The sequence below is a fragment of the Nicotiana tabacum genome, chromosome 22, assembly GCF_000715075.1.
Source record: "Nicotiana tabacum cultivar K326 chromosome 22, ASM71507v2, whole genome shotgun sequence".
Lineage (NCBI taxonomy): Eukaryota > Viridiplantae > Streptophyta > Magnoliopsida > Solanales > Solanaceae > Nicotiana > Nicotiana tabacum.
In genome coordinates this window covers 4,006,144-4,028,250 of record NC_134101.1, presented here as the reverse complement: position 1 = coordinate 4,028,250, position 22,107 = coordinate 4,006,144, and the positions used below count along the sequence as shown (strand labels likewise).

Here is a 22,107-nt window from a genome sequence, read left to right as displayed (position 1 = left end):
TTTGACTTGAGAAAGTAGAACTTATTTGCCTATTTGCTACGTGATTTAATATGCGGGTACAATGTATATGTGAGGTGACAAGTACTTATGCGTTGTGGTTGAGTAAAAGCATGCAGATGGAATTTGTTTGTTATGAATAATTGTCTATTTAATTAAGATATTCCTGCTTAAGTTTATTATTGATTATTTGATCATTATTCGTAAAATTATTATTCATTTAATTATTGTTGAATATTTTGGAAGGTGAAGTCGGTATTCTGGTATTGAATTGATTGATACGTGTATATCCCCGCATTTAGATACTCTTCCGAACTTATATTATTATTTTCATGGTAAGAAAGAGTGCAAAAGCACGAAGGGTGATGCCGTACCATTTTTATTATTTATAATATCATTATCATGGTAAGAAAGAGTGTAAAAGCACTAAGGGTGTTGTCGTGCCATTTGTGAGTGTAAAAGCACGAAGGGTGATGTTGTATCATTTTCAGATAGTGTAAAAGCACGAAGGGTGATGTCGTGCCAAATGAGTGTAAAAGCACGAAGGGTGGTGCCGTGCCATTTTCATATCATCAGTTGCTCATTTTATTATAGAGGAATTATTTGGCTGCTAAGTGATAATTTTCCTGCTGAAATTATTATATCAACCTCCTTCGCATGTTCCCTCCCAAATTTATAAAGTGTTATTTATTGTTTTATTGTTGCTTATTTGTATATATTTGTACATGTTGTTTACGTACGTGTCCTATCATAGCCTCGTCACTACTTCGTCGAGGTTAGGCTCGACACTTACGGAGTACATGGGGTCGGTTGTACTCATACTACACTTTGCACTTCTTGTGTAGATTTTGGAGTTGGTCCCAGTAGCGTACCATAGACGTGCTCGGATTCAGCTACTCAGAGAAGACTTGAGGTATAACTGCACAGCGTTCGCAGTTCTAAAGTCCCCTTCTATATTATCTCAGCTGTATAATGTCTTTCAAATAGCTTGAATTTTATTCACACCTTTATTTGTATTATTCTAGTACCTCGTGCACTTGTGACACCAAATTCAGGGATGTATTTTGATAATTCGGTATTTATGGTCTTCCACACTTTATTTCAGTAATTGACTTTTATTTAATTAAATTTGCTTTAAAATAGTTAAGATTATTTTAACGTTTACTTGCCTAGCAAGTGAAATGTTAGGCGCCATCACGATCCCGAAGGTGGGAATTTCGGGTCGTGACAGTATGAATCCCCGAATTTGGTGTTATATAAATTATTTGGAGGTGACGCACACGATAGTTGACGAGGGGTGGACGTGCACCGTAGAAATTGTAACTTGAATAAATTCTGTGGAGTTGAAAAATTAAAGAACCATGTTATTATCCATGTATCATATACGTGTTAGAGAAATTGAGTTGAGGCTCTTAGTAAAGATCATGTTTAGGCTATATACCGATATTTTGGGACCCATGGGTCATGTTGCTGTTAAATTAATTGTTTTAAAAATGTACATTTCACACTCAGTCATATTCATCCATTGTGAGGATATTTATAGGATCGAGCTGCCCGCCTGCATCAGGCCTTATAGGCTTTACTATTATATGGATCGGGGCTGCCCGCCTGCAGCAGGCCTTATAGGCTTTATTATACGGATCGGGACTGCCTGCCTGCAGTAGGTCATAATGGCTTTATATCACGCTTGGGCTGAAAGAGCCCCTCCGAAGTTTGTACACACCCTAGTGAGCGTAGATGATTATAGATATTCGGGATAGAATTCCTAGGGCATGGACTTGCCTTACTTATTTATGTTGTGATGAATTTACCTGGACATAGATATATATATATATATATTAATGGATGGATCTTCCCTGGGCATGGATCTCGCCCGAAGCATTTATATTGAAAGATGGATTTTTCCTGAACATGGATCTTGTTCGTATCATTTACATTGGGGAATAAATTATCCCAAGGCTGATTTGGCCTTATACGGTACTGAGTGACTGACTGTCAGTCGATGTGTATCTATATATGGGATGGAATATCCCTGGGCTCGATTGGCCATAAACAATACCGGGTGACCAAATGATTTGTGACAGTATTACATGAGGTATTTCCACTGAGATGACATATTCCTAATATCATGCAGTATTGATCTAGTTCACTTGTACAGAGTTTAATTGTTGAACTTGAAAGCATGCCTACATTTATGTATCATTATTTATATTGGACTGTACCTGCGGAGCTCATCACTACTTTCAGCCCAGAGGTTAGTCTTGTTATTTATTGAGTTAGTTGTACTCATACTACACTCTGCACCTCGTGTACAGATCCAGGTGCTTTCGGACATGGCGACTGTTAGATCTCAGAGTGCTATCAGTCGGAGACTATCAAGGTAGATGCCTGGAGTACGCTGACCTTGACTCTCTCTCTTTCAGTTATTGTATTGTTCTATACTTTCAAAGTGTGTTTTGTCAGTCAGACTTTGTATTCATATTAGATGCTCATGTACTCAGTGACACCAGGTTTTGGGAGTGTTTATATCTGTATTTGTGAGTTTTCTTTCGCTGAATTTAAATAGTATGTTTTCAAACTTCAAATATATGGTGGTTTATTGAGATTGACGGCTTGCCTAGTATTGAGATAAGCGCCATCACGACAGTTTGATTTTTGGTCATGACCAGTTGGTAGCAGAGCTCTAGGTTACATAGGTCTCATGAGTCATGAGCAGGTTTAGTAGAGTCTTGCAGATAGGTACAGAGACGTCTGTACTTATCTTCGAAAGGCTGCCGAACGCTTAGGAAATTTCACTTTTTTTGTATTCTATCCTGTGGAATTGATTCAGCTTGAAACATAACTCTTTGAATTCCTTCCACGTATTCGTGTGCGCATGTGATCGCTCGGTATCAGTTGTGCATCATCGTCTTGTTATTCCATGAACGAGGTTCGTGATATGTATTCTGTGTTTTGGTGAAGGGCCATTCTGGAGGACTTGAGGCCAGGGTTAGACTGCAGCTTAAGCTCGGTAGCTTGAATTGTGTCAACTTGTACATTTGGGCTCATATGTCTGGTAGTGTCCCTATGTGTGAAATTTATGGATCGATAAGCGGTTGAATGGCTATATGGTAAGTATGACGTGACTACGGGATATGTTCAGATGGGTTGAATGTGACGAATGAAGTTTACTTGTGACTCAAGAGTTTGTATTGGGTACTTAATTTCTGTCTTGATTTGACGTGTAGTCTCGAGTTGTGAGTGTATTGAAGGATCTTTCACATTGTTAAATTGTGGGACATATTAAATTTTCATGTCTTGTTAATGAGTTTGGATTCAGAAAGATTAAGTGATTGCGTAGTTATTGTAGTTGCGAAAGGGTATAACAAGATGCCAATTTGAGGCTAAGCAGGTGGGTTATCTCCTACGGAGTAATCTACGTAGGTGTGTTCCTTATAATGTTGAGTGGAGAGTTTCTTCTCTGCCAGCAGAGTGTATGTGTTGAGATTTGAATTTGAATCTGGTTGAGAAAGTTGACTTGACTGTCACGAGAATGAAGGCGAGCTTAGCAGATGAATTGAGGTATTTTATGGTTTGTGTTACCCGAGCTTGTGAAGAATTTTTGTTGAGTTAACTGCAGTTTTATGGCAGTAATAGATTATGGATATTGTGAGTTATGAAATATTTTGTTCTATGGTTTTGAGCCAAGTGGGGGAGCCTGCTATTGACGATTTGATTTCATGGTTATGTGTTATACTGGTTTCGGTTTGAGGCATACATGTGAATCGATTATGACTTGCACAGATTGAGATCAAGGATGACTCGAGCAAAAATATTCCTGGATACGGGTTATATTGCACTTTATGAGTATATGAAAATCATGAGATGATCGAGTTGTTATTGTTGGATGTAGTACGCATGGAGTATGAATTGATTGGTGATGTTAAGGCAGGGTTACTTCTTTGAGTGTTGTTAAGCTAAGGGAGCACGTGTCTTTCGGCCCGTTTGGGCGGTGCAATTTAGATTTGAGCAGAGTGGATGACTCTCTAGAAGATTTTAATAGGTTCAAGATTTAGATATAGCAATCGAGAATTTTTTCGGATTTGTGTATAGATAGAATCTGAGATTAATATTTGATGGTGTCGAGACTTGCGGTAATTCTGTATAACCATGGATTCTACATTCCAGTATAAGAAGGGTAAAAGAATAATTTTAAATTCACATAAGGTATTTTCAGAGTGGGCGTTTCAGTTATGGTACTTATGGGGGTGCTTAAGAAGAATACAGTGGCTTATGGGCCTTAGGGCGGCATGGTTTTATGTTAGGATGTCTAGTAGTGAGCTTTGGGTAAGGATCGTAGTGTTCTGACAAGGAGAAATGTCAACTTGAGGGTAATTCAGAAGAAACTCGGAGAAAATAGGACAAATGGGTAATATGTTGGATCAGTATGGTAATAGTATGCTCGGTTCTTTTGGTTTTTATGATGAGGTGGGGCTTTACAGGTGTTTTTTGGCAACTTTCGGATTTGGCAACCTGTGTGGCTTGGTCGAGTTAGAGGAATTCAGTTCTGATAGCTTGGTTATGTGCAAATGGATTTCAAAGTGTTCTTGATAGTTTCTACCATGGTTTGGGCCAATATTTTCTACTGGTATGGGGAACGTGTTGTGTATTGTAATTTCCTCCTGGAAAGAAGCAAGAGAAAGGTTTCTAACTAATAGGATATGTAATTTTCTGGTGACTCAGAGTTTATAATGAGATTCTCGTGCTTTTCACACGATATATGTGGTGTGGTGTGCGGGATTTAGATTTACATGTACAAGGTGGCAGTTCATTCTTGAAAGAATGATCACGAATTTTGGATAGAATGGTTAATCTCAGATATTTAGATGAATATTATAACTGCTCGGTAATCCGTGAGAAGGGTACGCATTTCAAAAGGCACATTGTGTTTTGACTTATGGATGTTCATTGGCATTGCAGTACTCACCTGGTTGATAGACTGCTGATATTCAAATTATTGTTATGTGGTACGGAAGAATTATGAAAGTATTCCTCATGGGATGATCGTGCATGAAAGATGTGTTAGTTGTGAGCACCTAATTTTTGACTATATTTGAATTTTTATCACCTTCTACTATGTAAATATTTTTAAAAATTTAATATATATTATTTAGCTTTGTTACACCTTTTTTTTTATATATATATATATAGGGTAAAAGTTAAAAATAATTTGAAAGGTCAATTATTACTATTAATATTATTTTTATTTTTATTTTTATCTTTATTTTAAAATAAAATAAATAAAAAAATCGAAAAAAATTTAAATATTTTTAAAATTTCGGATGGGAACAAAAAATAGGAAAAGTAGAAGTATGGAATTAAAAAGTAAAAGTAAAAATAGGTGGAAATTATTTATTTTTTAAAAGTAAAAGAAAGTGAAAAATTGAAAAAATAAAAGTAAAAGAATGTGAAAATTTAAAAAATAAAAAGTAAAAGAAAGTTGGAATTAAAAAATAAAAGTAAAGGTAGGTGAAATTTTTTTTTAAAAAAAAGTAAAAGAAAGTGGAAAATTAAAAAAAAGTAAAAAAAAGTGGGAAATTAAAAAATAAAAGTAAAGGAAAGTGGGGAATTATTTTTTTTTAAAAAAAAGAAGAAAAATGAGAAGTTAGAATTCTTTTTAATTAAAAAATAATAAAATAAAACAAAATAAAAAAATATGAAAAAATTCTGAATTTGTTTTCTATAAATAGAAGAGAAATGTGTGGAGAAAAGGGGGGAGAATGAGAAAAAAAGAAGGGAGGGGGGAATTGAGAGAAATTGTGTCTCTTCTTCTACGCTAAGGCAATTTCTACTTGTGTCATTCTTTCTTCGTCTTTCTTTCGAAAAATCCAACAAGTCATCACCCAAAACCCAACAAAAATACTTCATAACATCCATTTTACACCCAAGTCATCCGCTTCGATTTTATGACTATGGTTGTTGTTTCAGGTTAGCTTTATTATTTTTTTGATGCCAGTACCTTTATGTTCTACAGTTTTTTTTTAATCATAGTTAGCTTTTTTAATCTTCTAATTTTCAAACATGTTAAGTGTTAACGCTTTTAATGAGCCGAGAGTCTATCAGAAACAGTCTCTCTATACTGCAAAGGCATAAGGTCTCCGTACACCCCACTCTCCTCATACCCCATTTGTGAGATCACATTGGGTATATTGTTGTTTGTTGATGTAGAGAATTATTTCGACATTTGAATGAAAATTGGAGAATATTGTTCTTAAAATTAAATATAGAGATTACAGTAAGTCAATAACACATATCCACGTTGCCCCTAAAAGCCAAACCGGGTAAGGAAATGAAAATCTAGTGGAAATTGGACCCTGTAGTTTTAGAAAGTAAGGAAGCAACTGCACCATTTGAATTATGGGTTTAAGTTATGCGCAATGTCGTCGTAAAATATATTTACGAAATGAAGTTACTTATAAGATAATTATAGATAAGTTTTTATGATAAACATCAGTAATGATAACATGATAAATTTGGTAACAGCCTAACAGGCATGTTATCGCAAATTAAACTTCACTGGAAGTGTAAAAATAATATTTTAAGTGTCAGTAATAAGAATGAATGATCGAGTGCATAAAATAATTTTCACTCATACTCTTCCTTTTCGTGTTTCTTGTTCTGACTTTCTTGTTTATTTGAATCACCAAATTAGCGCGTATTTTGTGGTTAAATCCTGATCAGTCGCTTCAGTTTTTCTCCTCCTCTCACATATATGATTACATGACCCATTCAATTTTTTCTTTGTATACGCCAGAACAGTCAATAGTCAAAATTCTTTTAAAAAAAGTTCCAAGTCCTAGTAACATGTACAACGTTATCTCGGGTATAAACAGTTTGTTACGAAGCCCCCTCATTTTCTTAACGGAAAAGGGCCGAAAATGCCCTTAACGGCGGTGGCTTCTGTGAACCGATAGGATAACGAATGACATATATAAGTAGGGGTGTCAATGGATATTCGGAAACCAGCTAAACCAATTGGACCGTACCGCACCGAACCGATTTTTAGATTTCTAATTGATTCTCCATTAGACAAATTCAACTCCTAAGTTCCTCTGTATGCTCAAAGCAGTCAATGGTCAGAGGCATTCCACCTAAAAGAAAACTGTGCTGAAAGAATAAAGACTTGATTTTTTGTACAAGTCACAAAAAAACTTGTTTAGTTCAGATTTCATGTGGTATAAATACACATACTTGTTCACAATGACTCATCAATCTTTCTAAACATCCTTATTTTAATACATTCAACTGTGCAAAAAACATTAACATGACACTTGTTGAAATCAGCAGTAATAGAATAATGAAACCACTCCTCTTTCTTGTTCTTCTAGTTCTTTCAAGGATTGAAACAAATGAAGCTACAAGAACTCTTGATGACACTAGTCGTCTTCTATTACTATCTCTACAAAACCGTCCTCCAGTTAAGACTCCATCACCCAATTCAGGAACCGGTGCCAGTGTCAATATGACAACCACATTCACTGAAAGGAACTTTGTTGGTCGTAAAGAAGCTACAAGAACTCTCGATGAAACTAGTCATCTTCTATTACCATCTTTTCAAACTCGCCCCCCAATTAAGACTCCATCACCCAATCCAGGAACCGGTGCCAGTGTCAATATAGCAAGCAGAATCACCGAAAGGGACTTTGTTGGTCGTAAAGAAGCTGCAAGAACTCTTGATGAAAGTAGCCATCTTCTATTACCATCTTTGCAAACCCGTCCCCCAGTTAAGACTCCATCTCCCAATCCAAAAACTGGTGCCAGTGTCAATATGGCAACCAGAGCCACTGAAAGGAACTTTGTTGGTCGTAAAGAAGCTACAAGAACTCTAGATGAAACTAGTCATCTTCTACTACCATCTTTGCAAACCCGTCCCCCAGTTAAGACTCCATCACCCAATCCAAGAACTGGTGCCAGTGTCAATATGGCAGTCAGAGTCACTGAAAGAAACTTTGTTGGTCGTAAAGAAGCTACAAGAACTCTTGATGAAACTAGTCATCTTCTACTACCATCTTTGCAAACCCATCCCCCAGTTAAGACTCCATCACCCAATCCAGGAACCGGTGCCAGTGTTAATATGGCAGCCAGAGTCACTGAAAGAAACTTTGTTGGTCGTAAAAAAGCTACAAAAACTCTTGATGAAACTAGTCATCTTTTACTACCATCTTTGCAAACCCGTCCCCCAGTTAAGACTCCATCACCCAATCCAGGAACCGGTGCCAGTGTTAATATGGCAGTCAGGGTCACTGAAAGGAACTTTGTTGGTCGTAAAAAAGCTACAAAAACTCTTGATGAAACTAGTCATCTTTTACTACCATCTTTGCAAACCCGTCCCCAATTTAAGACTCTATCACCCAATCCAGGAATCGGTGCCAGTGTTAATATGGCAGCCAGGGTCACTGAAAGGAACTTTGTTGGTCGTAAAGAAGCTACAAGAACTCTTGATAAAACTAGTCATCTTCTATTATCATCTTTGCAAACTCATCCCCCAGTTAAGACTCCATCACCCAATCCAGGAACCGGTGCAAGTGTCAATACGGCAACCAGAGTTGCTGAAAGAAACTTTGTTGGCCGTAAAGAAGTTGCTTTTGTGCCTCCTCTTCCTCCTCCTACTAATGCATCCCCTCAGAATAATGTCCTTTGTGACGTGTTCGCGGCTAAGTCCCAGAAATAAGCTTATCAAAAGCTACTATGAACATCTGACAACAAGAACTCCTTATGGGTAATAGTATTCAATTAATTTATACATTTAACAAAGAATAAATAAGACTTACAGGCTAATGTGTTGTGAGAGTCTTCCACACAATAGGTGTGGGTTCAATTCTTTCTGTTGTTTCATTTTTGTTGTACATGTTACCGTACACCATAATTTATGTATGGCAATGTGGCACAGGCCACATCATGCCAGCACAGCTTGTTGGTACAGTGGATAAAAAGAACAATGTTGAGCAATTGTCTTTGTTTTATGATATTTGGAATTTATTGACGTGATAATGCGCCTATAAATTTTTCTGTCAATGCCAGTGCTGCATTATTTTCAGATGTCATCCTCAAAAAGGCAATCTGAACACTAGTTTGATGAAAGTCCACAATTTAGTTTTGGCATATTGAACGAAAAGCATAAGGATTGCAGCTCTTAAGGGATTGAACACTAGATACTCCAATGCATGGGAAATGGTGTACTAGAAAAGATTACTTATGGTTGATATTCTACAACTGTACAACACCTGGTCAAGCAAAAAAATGGTTTCTGGTTTTAGGAAGGGAACAACCACTTGATGCAGCATCTTCACAGTAAAGATGTATGTGAAGCCTTGGATTAGCAAGAATACAGGAACTACAAAGCACAATTGGTTAGAATGGACTGATTCCAGATTCATTCCCTCAATTAGTAAAGGAGCAAGAAAATATTACCTACAAACTAACAAGCTAAACATTGAAGCTCATACACCAATCATCGATGAAAGTATAATAATCTGAACACTCTGATACTAATCACCAGTTAACAAGAAATTTACTTGCATTAACGACAAACATACACAGCATGAGTGACATCGTCTTGAAACACCTGAATCAGTCGGAAAGAGCAGCTGCTAGTATGTCCTTCAAATTCTCATCGCAGATATGATTCTCATCAAATTAAACATATATAATTATGTAGTCTGCAAAATATAATGCAAACTTACGAGCTAGATATTGATGCTCATACATGACAAATCGAGGAAAGGACAACATCTGACCACTCTGATATGGATTACCAGTTCCTTAATGAGAAACAGCTTGTATTATACTACAAACAACGTACATATTATAACTAACCTTATTTTTTAAACACCTAAATCATTTGGATAGAGCAGCTGTCAGCTTTTCCTTCAAATTCTCAGCAGCACCACCAGGAGCTCGTATAGAGAATGTGTGGACGATTTCACTGTTTTCTGTTAATGAGACATTGGATTCTTGTGCCACTATTTGATGTTCTTGAAATGTCTTCAGAACTCTAGAAACAGGGTGAGCATTCAAAGGGCAGCCTACTCTCACAACTGCATCATCTTGTCTTTGATGAAAATCAATTTCCAGGGGAGCCTGCTGCTTTTGCTTGTCGTTTACCATCTCCTTCTCAGCATCTAAAACCCTAATTCTAGCCTGAAGATCCGTTATATATGCAATTGCATCTCCAAGCAGTGATGCTTTATCCATCTTTGAGATATTTGGAACAACTGCTCTTAAAGCGTAAAACCTCTGGTTAAGCTTCTCGCGCCTCTGCCTCTCTGCTTCAACATGATTCAATGCTTCTTCTCTCCCATTGGCCGGCTTTCTGCCTCTCTTTCTTGGTTTCCGTTCATCTAATTCAAGTTTCCCTTCACCTTCATCGCTTCGATACCCATTCGATGAGTTTCCATAAACTTGAGAACTACCTAGCGCTGCTTGTACTTCGTAAGCATCTGAAGCAAAACTCAGATCTTCTTCCACCTTTGGAGAAAAATTTATGCTGATGGGACCCGACTTAGAACCACCGAGACTGAGTTCCCGCCCAAATATCTTTGGAATTGCTTTAGGCTGTGGAGGATTAGATACCACCACCGATGTTTTCACCATCTGAATCAAATTCTGATCTTCTGCAATTGACTTTAGAGAACCTAGCTCCACGACCCCTGATTTCAGCGGAACAAATACTAGTGTCTCAAATCCAGCCAATTTTGCTAGATAAGATCTTGATTGGAAATGTTCTAAGCAACCTTTTACTTCAGAAACCCATATCGATCTAGCAGAATTAAATGATTGAGAAGGACTAGAAGGCTTCTCAAAAGGGAAGACGTAATACATTGACGTGAGATAAAACACCTCCACGTCCGAGACAGAATCCAACTTGGCAGCAATATTATCATCTTCTGACCCTCCAAAGCAAGTGTGAATCTTTTGAAGAACAAGTTTTTTCTTGTTTCCATCCATCATTTTCTGATGCTCGGAATCATTCCCGCCTTCACTCTGTCCCATCTTTGCTTCTCGACAATGTCCATCACCCCATATCAAAGCTGATTTCCCCGATTTTGACTTTGCAACTTGCCAATAGATTGCATAAGTCCAATCAGACCCCTCGACAATCTTGCAAAGCGATTGCTGCACGCCCAAATCCCCTCTTGACGAAGTAAATTCCGTGAGCATGTTATTCGAAGCTGACCAAGTGAAAAATTCTACTGCTTCTCTACCTAATACCCCTTCCATAATAACCCTTTCCTCTTCCTTCATAAAATGTTTCTCCCCCATATTTAAACCACTCAAAAATCCCCAATTCCACACAATAGAATTATCCTTAAAAATTGATTCTTTAATTCAAATCCAAAGCCTACACCAACCCAAATATTGATGGAATACTATGACAGAGCACTCCCAGAATCATGAAATACCTCTGGCAAACCCTAGAAAAAATCCGTTCTCAAAAAGTTCAAATTTTTAACCCTAAACATACCACAAATTCAAGAATTGGAATATCAGACCCACAAAGTGAAAAGCAGATACTAATTCTCGAACAAAAGGGTACTTTTATTAGCAAAGAGAAAAACAGAAAATCCTTCAAAAATGGGAACTTTAGTAGTCAAGTAGCAAGATTCACCTCACCAATTACAATTCTGAGAAAAACCCCTATATTTGAAGGTGGTTTATATAAGTTTTTGTACAAAATAAATAACAAAAAGCCAGAAATGGGGAATATAAAGGAAAATAAGTTGAAGAAACAAAGTTGGATATGGAAGTAAGAGTTACCTGAAGCTGAAATGAAGATGGTGAAAGGTGCATGTATATGAAAGGAGAAAGATTTGCTCGTTTTTCATGTGGACTTCAACAGACGCTTCTGTAGAATTTAGATCTGAATCACAAGAACTATCAAGTATTATTATTATTATAAAGTTTCTTTTTAATTATGTTAGATAGTGTGCTCGAGTTTGAGTACTGCGTATGAAAAAAATTCTTTACAGGTACCGTAAATTTAGATATACCAAAACAGGATGGAAATCAAAATATAAAAGTAGATAGTGTGATTATTTTATTTTTTGGGTGGATTACGTGGACCTTTTCTTTAATCTAACAAGTTTTTTGTTTCAATTTTAATTTAATAAGTAACAAGATTAAGTAGTTCTCTTTTGAACGGTTTAAAAATATTGGTGAAATTATATTTCTGGTGCTTAATTTTTAAGATCTAATGAATTTTTGTCATTCTTTTTTTGAATTAGTGCACAAACGGTGTTAGTTTTTCTTTTTGTTTCTCATTCAGCGTTCGTATTTATTTTTTTATCTCCATTAGTTTGGATTTGTTGAAGGTTTATTAGAGAAAAAGTACTATCTACTAAAAAAAAAAAACTTTATGCTTAAGACGCGCACCAGAAAATGTTAAGAATAAAAATATATTATTCATCCACCACAATTCGTAGTGTAATGACGTTAATCTTTGAATTGATCAAATTAATTTATACTGGCTGTTTGATTAGCTTATAACGGCGTTATTCTTTTTAGGACTCAAAATATGTTTTTTACTTATTTATTCCTAATAAATTTGTGAACAACAATATTGTTTATCCTCAAAATCGGATAACAATTGAATTTGTTAGTGGTTATAAGGACATGTGGATTAACTTAATACAAAGCGATAAATTAGATTATAATTAAAATAAATAACGATAAAATAACTGCAAACCACAGGAATTGGATGATTTCGGCTTAAGAATACAGGCCACCCTTGAGTTGAACACATTTTTATTGACAGAAAAATATCAAAGAGTAAGAACTTGGAGAATGTATTACTTATCGGTATATGTTACCATATTCCTAATGAATTGTCAAGTCCCCTTTATATATTAGGGGAAATATACCTTTCAAGGTATTATTTTATTATTTTATAAAAGGCAAAAGTTCTTGATTTGCTGACCGTTGGTTCATTTTTTTGAGTCGTTCCGTAATTTCTGCCATAATAATTGATTAATAGCGAGAATTACGGACCCCTGTCGGATGAGTTGGCAAAGCTTTCTTCGAGGCCATTGAAAACAGGACCAGTTACGCCTTTAGTAAACTCGAGGGCAAATCTGATGGTTTTGATGGCTAACTTTGACAATGCTTTGGGTTCGATCATAATCACCATGTGTCGATCTTGGCCGATGGTGTTAGACGTCAGATCGATCTTCGAGCTCGACTTCATCCGATCACAGATATTTCGACCCTAACCTAATCAGGGAGTTCGGAAGCTCGATCGAATATCGAGCTCGATTTTACCCGTATACAAAAGGATAAACAAATTTCGGAGAGTAGATGATGAGGAACGACATGAGCCTCGGATTCTTACTTCGATATATCATGACGCAAATGACAAAAATATGACGTCAAAATCCCTTTGTTTTTTGGAGAGTAATTGATGAGAAATGATACGAGCTTCCGATTCTCATTCTAATAAATCATGACGACGAATTCATGACGTAAGTGACAAGAATAGTTGAAATGTTCTGTCGCCCCAGTCTCCAAAGCATTAAATGTGTGTCAGTTAATGGTCGACCACTTCGGGATGTGAACCGCCGTTTGAGAAAACTATAAATATCCTTTAATCCATTCATTAGAACTTTTACATTCAAACTCTTCTCTTGTGTTTTAAAAAAGCTTCATCACCTTCATCCTTCATCTTCTAGTTTTCTAGCTTAGCCTCAAAACTTCTTCTCTTCTAGTTCTTTGAAAATTTACATAAGTTATCTGCTAAGCTCGCCTCCTCTTTTACCAACATTTTTTTTCTCCACTGTTTATAAGAAATGACAAAGACTTCAAAATCAGTTCCTAAAAAAGAAACTCCTTCCTCCTCGAAACCATCTGAAAATGTTTAGACTACTGCTACTCAGGAATCTTAAACTATTAATTGAGATAAAATAGAACATGCACTTGTTACGCATTAAATGTATGGTGCCCAATTCCTCCTATTTCTATATATCCATCCTAAATATCCATCCTACCAAATTTTATGCCATCCGTGCCGAAACATTCCCTGCAACATTTAGGGCTTCTGTTTTATCTCAAACCTCTTTTGGCATTTGCTCACAAATACTCAATCAATCACAACAAATCTTACATCAAAACACATATGCAACCGCCAAACGTATTCCAAATTGGTTCAAGATTCCTTCCAATTCAGTAATAGTAACTACCAGAATTTGAATATATTTGTTTGTCTTCGCTATTATCAAGTTCAGTATGATGATCTCTTCCCTCCGTTCCGGGTTTCGTTAACCCGGAACGGCCTTAGCCTTTTAATTCGGATAATGCCAAATAAGTTTCATGCCCTCGAGTGTTATTAACTCGTAACGGCCTTAGCTTTTTAATTCGGGCAACGCCAAATAAGCTTCATGCCCTCGAGTATTATTAACTTGGAACGGCCTTAGCCTTTTAATTCGGGCAACGCCAATTAAGCTTCATGCCCTCGGGTGTTATATTCCAGTTGCTCAGCAATTGCTCGCCGTTTATTGTTCCGAGCTTGTAGGATCCTTTTCCGATGATCTCGATAATTTAGTATGGTCCTTCCTAGTTTGGCCCCAATATTTCTTCGTTCGGGTTTCGGGTGTTCAGTGTAACTTTTCTTAGCACCAAGTCCCTGGTATTGAAGTAACGAAGGTTGGCCCTTCGATTATAATATCTCTTGATCCGCTGTTTTTGGGTGGCCAACCAGACAAGGGAGGCTTCGCGTCTTTTATCTAATAGCTCCAGGCTCGTACTCATAGCCTCGTCGTTCAATTCCTTTATTGCATATCGGAATCTGATGGTCGGTTCTCCTACCTCGACCGGTATTAAAGCTTCGGTGCCATACACCATAGAAAACAGGGTGGTCCCGATACTGGATTTCGAGATTGTACGGTATGCCCATAAGACCTCGGGCAGTATCTCCTTCCATCTTCCTTTGGCGTCGGTCAACTTCTTTTTGAGGTTTTGGATTATGGTTCAATTGGTGAATTCTACTTGTCCGTTCCCACTAGGGTGGTAGGGAATGGATAAGATCCTTTTGATCTTATGGTCTTCGAGAAACTTGCTTACTTTGCTGGCGATAAATTATTTCCCATTGTCACACACGATCTCGGCCGATATTCCGAACCGATATATGATGTGGTCCCAGATAAAATCGATGACTTCTTTTTCTCTGACCTTCTCATATGCATGTGCTTCCACTCATTTAAAAAAACAGTCAGTCATAAATAAATAAATTAAGCTTTACCGGGTGTCCGTGGAAGGGGGCCAACGATGTCCATCTCCCATTTCATGAATGACCATGGTGATAAGACCGAATGTAGAGGCTCTCCTACTTGATGAATCATCGGAGCATGCCTTTGGCATCCATCGCATTTTCGAACAAACTCCTTTGCGTTTTTTTTCATGTCGATCCAGTAGTAACCGGCTCTGATTATTTTTTGAACCAGTGATTTGGCGCCCGAATGATTCCCACAGGTACCTTCGTGGATTTCCCTCAAAATGTATCCGGTATTCCCTGGTTCCAAACATATCGCGATCAAGCCATCGAGCGTTCTTCTGACTAAGGTTCCATCCTCTGACAAATTAAATTAGGTTGCCTTCATACGTAAGGCTCTCGATTCTTTTGGGTCCGATGGCAGTTTTCCGGTCCTGAGATATTCCACGTACTTATTCCTCCAGTCCCAAGTTAGGCTCGTTGAGTTGATCTCGGCGTGGCCTTCTTCCACCACCGATCTCATAAGCCGTACAACTTCTCTCGAGTTAATCTCGTTGTCTTCGATCGACGATCCCAAGTTAGCGAGGGTATCGGCCTCTCTGTTTTGATCTCGAGGTACATGTTGCAAAGTCTATTCTTTGAACCGATGTAATGTCACATGTAACTTGTCCAAGTATCTCTGCATTCGTTCTTCCCTGACCTCGAATGTCCCATTAACTTGGTTTATCACAAGGAATGAGTCGCACTTGGCTTCGATCACCTCTGCCTCCAAGCTTTTGGCTAATTCAAGGCTTGCGATCATGGCCTCATATTCGGCCTCGTTGTTAGTCAATTTCACAGTCTTAATAGATTACCTGATTATATTACCTGTTGGTGGCTTTAGTACGATGCCAAGTCTGGACCCTTTTGTGTTCGAGGCTCCGTCTGTAAAGAGGGTCCAGATTTTCGAGGAAGTCCCCGAGTTAATCAATAACTCTCTTTCGATCTCGGGTATTAGGGCCGGCATAAAATCGGCCACAAAGTCTGTCAAAATTTGTGACTTAATGGTTGTCCGAAGTCGGTACTCAATATCGTAACAGCTTACTTTCACGGCCCATTTGGCCAATCGACCCGAGAGGTCGGGATTATGCATAACGTTCCTTAACGGGTAAGTAGTCACGACACATATGGGGTGACACTGGAAGTATGGTTTTAGCTTCCTAGAGGCGCTTAGCAGAGCGAGCACCAAATTTTCTAGGTCAGGGTACCTAGTTTCGGCCACACCTAAGGTCCTACTAACATAATAAATTGAAAATTGCGTATATTATTCTTAAGGCTCGCACCACAAAATCTGGTTAAGAATAAAAATATATTATTCATCCACCCCAATTCTTAGTGTAATGACGTTAATCTTTGAATTGATCAAATTAATTTATACTGGTTGTTTCATGGTGTTCTTAATTTTTCTATGATTGTTGTAGTGATACTAATATTGTCTCCTTTTGTCCTTTTGTCTTTTTATTTTTTTGAGCCGGGGGTCATTCACAAATAGCCTCTCTACTCCTTCGGGGTAGGGTTAAGGCATGCGTACACACTACCCTCCCCAGACCCATTAATGGGATTTTACTGGGTTCTTGTTGTTGTTATTGTTGTCGTTCTGAGACGAACTAGCATTGCTGCATGCAAAATGGCATGACCCCAAACAGAAGTGGAAAACCTCATTTTCATGAGTAACGGTCTTGCTATCAATTTCAGACGTTTAATTAAAGACTATGCAAGGCCATTTTGAGTGTGAACATGAGCTACATGATGTTTCATTTTTATCTAAATTGATAAGCAATAATCATTAAATGCTTGGGATGAAAACTCAGCATCATTATCAAGTCGAATAGACTTAATTGGATTATCGGGAAATTGTGCCCATAATCGGATTATTTGTACCATTAACTTTGCAAACGCGAGGTTGCGAGATGATAATAGGCACACATGAGACCATCTAGAAGATGCATCTATTAAGACCATAAAATATCTAAACGACCCACTAGGTGGGTGAATAGGTCCACATATATCCCCGTGTATACGTTCCAAAAACACAAGGGACTCAATCCCAATATTTGTTGGTGATGGTCTAATAATTAATTTGCCTTGATAACAAGAAGTGCAAGACAATTCATTATTTAAAAAAATCTTTAAATTATTTCTTTAATGGATGCCCATTTTGAGTTTTCTATAATTCGTCTCATCATAATTGATCCAGGATGTCCCAATCGATCATGTCAAAGTACAAAAGTATTGGGATCAGTAACCTTTTGGTTTATGATAAAATGTGCCTCAATTGCACTAATTCTTATCCAATACAAGCTACAAGATAAAGATGGGAACTTCTCAATAACCCTTTTCTGGCCAGAGATATTTTTGGTAACGATGAGATATTCAAGATTACTCTCATCTATTGTCTCAATATGATATCCATTTCGGCGGATATCATTAAAACTCAACAAGTTCCTCTTGGACTTGGAGGAGAACATTGCATTATCTATGATTAGTATTGTTCCCATAAGCAGAGTTATAGTAGCTCTTACAGAGCCTTCAATTAGATTACTACTACCAGAAATTGTAGTAACATCTGCCTTACACATACTTAAATGAGAGAAATATTTCTTCTCTTTGAATATTATATGTGTCGTACATGAATCAATTAAATAAATATTTTTACAATTAAACTTTGATTCAAATTTGCTTTGAAAGATATCCATATTTGCTTAGTCTTCTCAAAGAGCTTTTTGAGACGGTAGAGTCTCGTGCTGATAACGTGCAATGAAACAATAAAAGAAGAAGAACAATATTGTAGAGAAAAGAGAGAGAATTCTTATTGCTTTGAGATGAATTACAATTGAACAAGACCCCTCTATTTATAGGGAAAGAGTGACTTAGCCACCAAATAAAATCCCTAAAATCTCTCTAAAATATAGACATTCACCTTAAATACAATTCTATTTATAACAAATTGAATTATTTTGCTCTAATGAGCATAATAATTGACCTTGACCAGTTGACCGCCTTAAAATCATCCAATTATTATTATTATTATTATTATTATTATTATTATTATTATTATTGAAATAGACAGATGACCTAATAATGATTAAAATTTACCTGCATTCATTATTTATACTAAGTCATATAAATTTATCCTGGTTAAATTATAAATTAAGATAAAAAATGTATTAATTAATTATAATTTCGGAATAAAAGTATATGCCAAGACATATATCATTTTATTGGTTGGGGTAAATATTGCTGGTGAATAAAAAAATTCACCGACTAAAATCAATATGAGGTAAGGTCTATGTATACATTACCCTCTCCAGACCCCACTAATGAGATTTTACTGGGTCGTCGTCGTTGTTGTAAAATCAATATGAGGGAATGGTCAACCACAGTAGAACTACAATCAAACTGCACAACTCTAAAATCCATAGCCACCAATCAATTTAGAAGTTAAAGTTAAAGCATAAGCAGTACAGCAATTCAAAACTAAATAGCTAGCACATTGATGAATTTAACAGCTAAAATATTCTTCCAATAGTCATTGTCCCTTTCCAGCATATTCCACATAATAATTAGTAATAAAATGGGTGATACCTGCAAAACAACACAAGCATTTTCAGTCAACATTAACTTAAAAAAAATTATACTACAAGAAATAGGGATTGGTTAAGAAAGCTAATGAGTAAGCCATGAAAAATCATTATAAAGATTTGAGTCTAATTTGGTATCTGCTTGTTATTATTAGTGTAGTTTCATATTTTGTAAAAAAAAAAAAAAAAAAAACTCCTTAGGGATCGTTTGGTTGGAAAACAAGTTATCTTATGATTAATTATCTCGGGATTAGTTATCTCACCCTCCGATAGCGATAAAAAAATACTATAATCCCGGGATTAGTTCTACCACGATTTATTCCAACCAAACATGGGATAAATTCATTCAAATTTAATCTGGGAATTAATTATTCTTTATACCTCGTACCAAACGAGCCCTATAGGTTTACCACATAGTGCATCAATTGAGTGTGGTAGCAAAGATACCCTTGTACTAGAAAGTGTTATTTGACACCACTTTGCCGAAAACATTCACTATATGTGTGTAGGCACGCATGCATTTGAAGTCCAAACTCAAACACCAATCGATGTAATAATAAGGCGATACTGCTTACGCAAAATCCCGCAGAATAATGATTCGTACCTAGGCGGAGGATATGGGGAAGAATGGCCGCTGCCGTAGTAGTAAGGTTGCTCCACCATAGGTCTTCTCATTGCCATTGTGTTGTAGTAGTCATAGTGATCTAATGCACCATAGTTATGGCCGTGGCCGCCATAAGGAGGACGATAATAGCGATTGTCATTGGCATAATAATGATTTCTAGGAGTAAGACCAGGATGTTTCAGCTTCACATATACTACCTCTGCATGTTTTCCTGTCCTAGTTAGTGCTTTCACAAGTATGTTTGGATCCACTTCCCCACATACTCTTACTTCTCCTGCTTTTGCATCTATTGTCAATGAATACACTCCTACACAAAAAACTTCACTAGTAAGAAAAAAAACAATTCAACTCTCAAATCTTATATAGGGCGCAAAGCATCTAGCTTCACACGGGTCCAGGGAAGAGTCGTATCCCTAGGAGTGCGATGTAAAAGTCTAATTTAATGCAGGTATTAGAGGCTGCTTCCACGGTTTGAATCTGTGACATATAGATCATACGAAGACAACTTTCAAATGTTATATGCTAAGGATAAAAGATCAAATTTAATTCTCAAAGCTTAGCTAGGGTTATCAGTATTTAGCCTATGAAAATATAATACGATCGACCACTCAAGCCTGAGCGAGTTAAGTTGGACATATACTCACAGATAAGTCATTTGGGCACAACCCAAGTTAGTTCATTTAAACGTTTGGGCAAATTTGGGCTGCATTAAATAAAAGAAAAAGTTGTATTGCCTAGATTTAGTAATTAAACAGATTATGAAAGAATAACAAACAGATGAAAAATAATTTTGAGTTGTGCGAATTGAGTTATGACCAATTAATTAGTCCAAATTAATGTGCTCATTTTTATCTAAGTAAACATTAGAAAGATTATCAGCCCATTTATTGATTCAACTTGTTTTAAGTTGTCCAATTGTGGCTCAAACTCACTCGTTTGACACCCCTACTTGAGCCTAATTAATTAGATGGGAATTTAAGATTAGTGATAAGCATGTTACCGCATACGGAACTTAAAACTTGCACCATGTTCATTTTGCAAGCATCGCAATGGACATCCACTTTCAAAATGCAACTCTACAAAAACAGAGAAGACAATTGAAATACACAAAAATTACAAAGCATACAGTCTTTTAATTCCAATGTTCAAGAAATAAAAGCCAATTGAGACAAAAGGTTTTCGCACTTACCACGTCTGCAAAGGGCTCCATAGAAACCACTGGTGTATCTAAATAATTGATAAATGGAAATTGAGATCAATAAAACCAAATATATATATCCAAAGGTAACAATATTTTGTTACAAACAAAAATAAAAATCCTACTAGTAGTATTTATTTTGTCCACGAATAAAAATTACTTTTATCTCTTTCTCTTCTGTAAACTAAATATCCTTTTATCATGATTACATAACATGAATAATATGAAAGAGAGGAAATACGAGTAAATGGCGAGTAAACTTATAAAGATTTAGAACCATGTGTACGTGCTAAAATTTCACAAAAATAAATATAAGTAACAGATTTCGAACCCAATAAATCATATGAGAACCCATATTGTACAAGTCCTGAATCGACCTCTGATTTGAATCAAATAACAAGGGGAAAAATAAGATTGATAAAGAATATGTATACTTACTTATCACTTAGCCAAATGGAATATTGAGGAACTGAGAAAGGTACAGAGGGGAAACTGTACGTAGCTTAGAGATAATAATTTTTCAAAAGGGTTAACAGCAATTAATGGAAAGATTATACATTAAAGGCAAATTATGATCGTGTGCCAAAATAAAGAAGAATAAGAAACTTAAAAGGTGGGATATTCTGTGTCTAATTTAGGATAGTGTAGATTTAGGGCGCATAAATCTTTACTTTTCTTTTCCTTTTTTATATTTTTTCTTTGGACACTTTCCAATTTTAATTGACCGTTTATTTCTAATAATTATTATACAATTTCTTTTCGGATTCTTATATTATGTTACTAGTAACTAGCCATACAACTTGCACATGTACCTTTGTCTTATTGAATCACTACACTACATATTTTAATATCACATATAAATCAGCTATTTTAATTTACTTTTTAACAAAACACACTTTTTGTTTCCATAAATTCTTTACGTCCTTTTCATATGTGATTATGTTTAACCAGATACAAAATTTTACAAATTTAAATTAAAAAAAAACTGAACCAAAATGTATACGCAAAGTACCAGAAGTATCCTTTTCAAAATGAGTGGTGGTGAAAATTGGGAATCTTGTTCCAATTCCACATTTTGTGTTGTCTTCTATCCGGAATCCTGCATTTTCCGTTGTAATGTTTCATATATTTTGTTATTGACGTTTTTTGCGTGATTGGACATTAATATGCAAAATAGAGTTGTGTTTACCCTCAAAATCGGATAACAATTAAATTTGCAAGTGGTTTTAAGGATATGCGAATTAACTTGATACAAAGCGATAAATTAAGTTACTATTGAACAAACAAAGATAAAATAAATTCAAACAACACGAGTTGAATAGTTTCAGCCTTAGTGAAACATTCACTCTCAAGTCGGACTCACCACGACCGGTACAGATGAAAAGGAACAAGAGCTAGAGACAGAGAAATTAATAATATATTGCTTTTG

General features: G+C 36.3%; 2 protein-coding genes across 3 annotated transcripts; both read right to left on the bottom strand.

Moving 5' to 3' along the window:
- Positions 1 to 9,535: 9,535 nt before the first annotated feature.
- On the bottom strand, positions 9,536 to 11,987 carry LOC107781062 (transcription factor MTB3). 2 transcript variants are annotated; one of them, XM_016601689.2, is made up of 2 exons: positions 11,794 to 11,987; positions 9,536 to 11,490 (listed from the first exon to the last, which is right to left on the bottom strand). In XM_016601689.2, the coding sequence occupies exon 2, from the start codon at positions 11,296 to 11,298 to the stop codon at positions 9,874 to 9,876; it is 1,425 nt and encodes a 474-aa protein (XP_016457175.1). In that variant the 5' UTR covers positions 11,299 to 11,490; positions 11,794 to 11,987; the 3' UTR covers positions 9,536 to 9,873. The 2 variants fall into 2 exon arrangements, with proteins under 2 accessions (XP_016457175.1, XP_016457174.1); XM_016601688.2 differs by having other exon boundaries at positions 9,536 to 11,450; positions 11,794 to 11,932.
- A 6,694-nt stretch (positions 11,988 to 18,681) lies between these two features.
- Positions 18,682 to 21,306, bottom strand: LOC107781063 (heavy metal-associated isoprenylated plant protein 44-like). Its single transcript, XM_075244940.1, has 5 exons — positions 21,117 to 21,306; positions 20,670 to 20,707; positions 20,481 to 20,556; positions 19,460 to 19,787; positions 18,682 to 18,859 (listed from the first exon to the last, which is right to left on the bottom strand). The coding sequence occupies exons 2-5, from the start codon at positions 20,688 to 20,690 to the stop codon at positions 18,838 to 18,840; spliced, it is 447 nt and encodes a 148-aa protein (XP_075101041.1). The 5' UTR covers positions 20,691 to 20,707; positions 21,117 to 21,306; the 3' UTR covers positions 18,682 to 18,837.
- Positions 21,307 to 22,107: the final 801 nt, after the last annotated feature.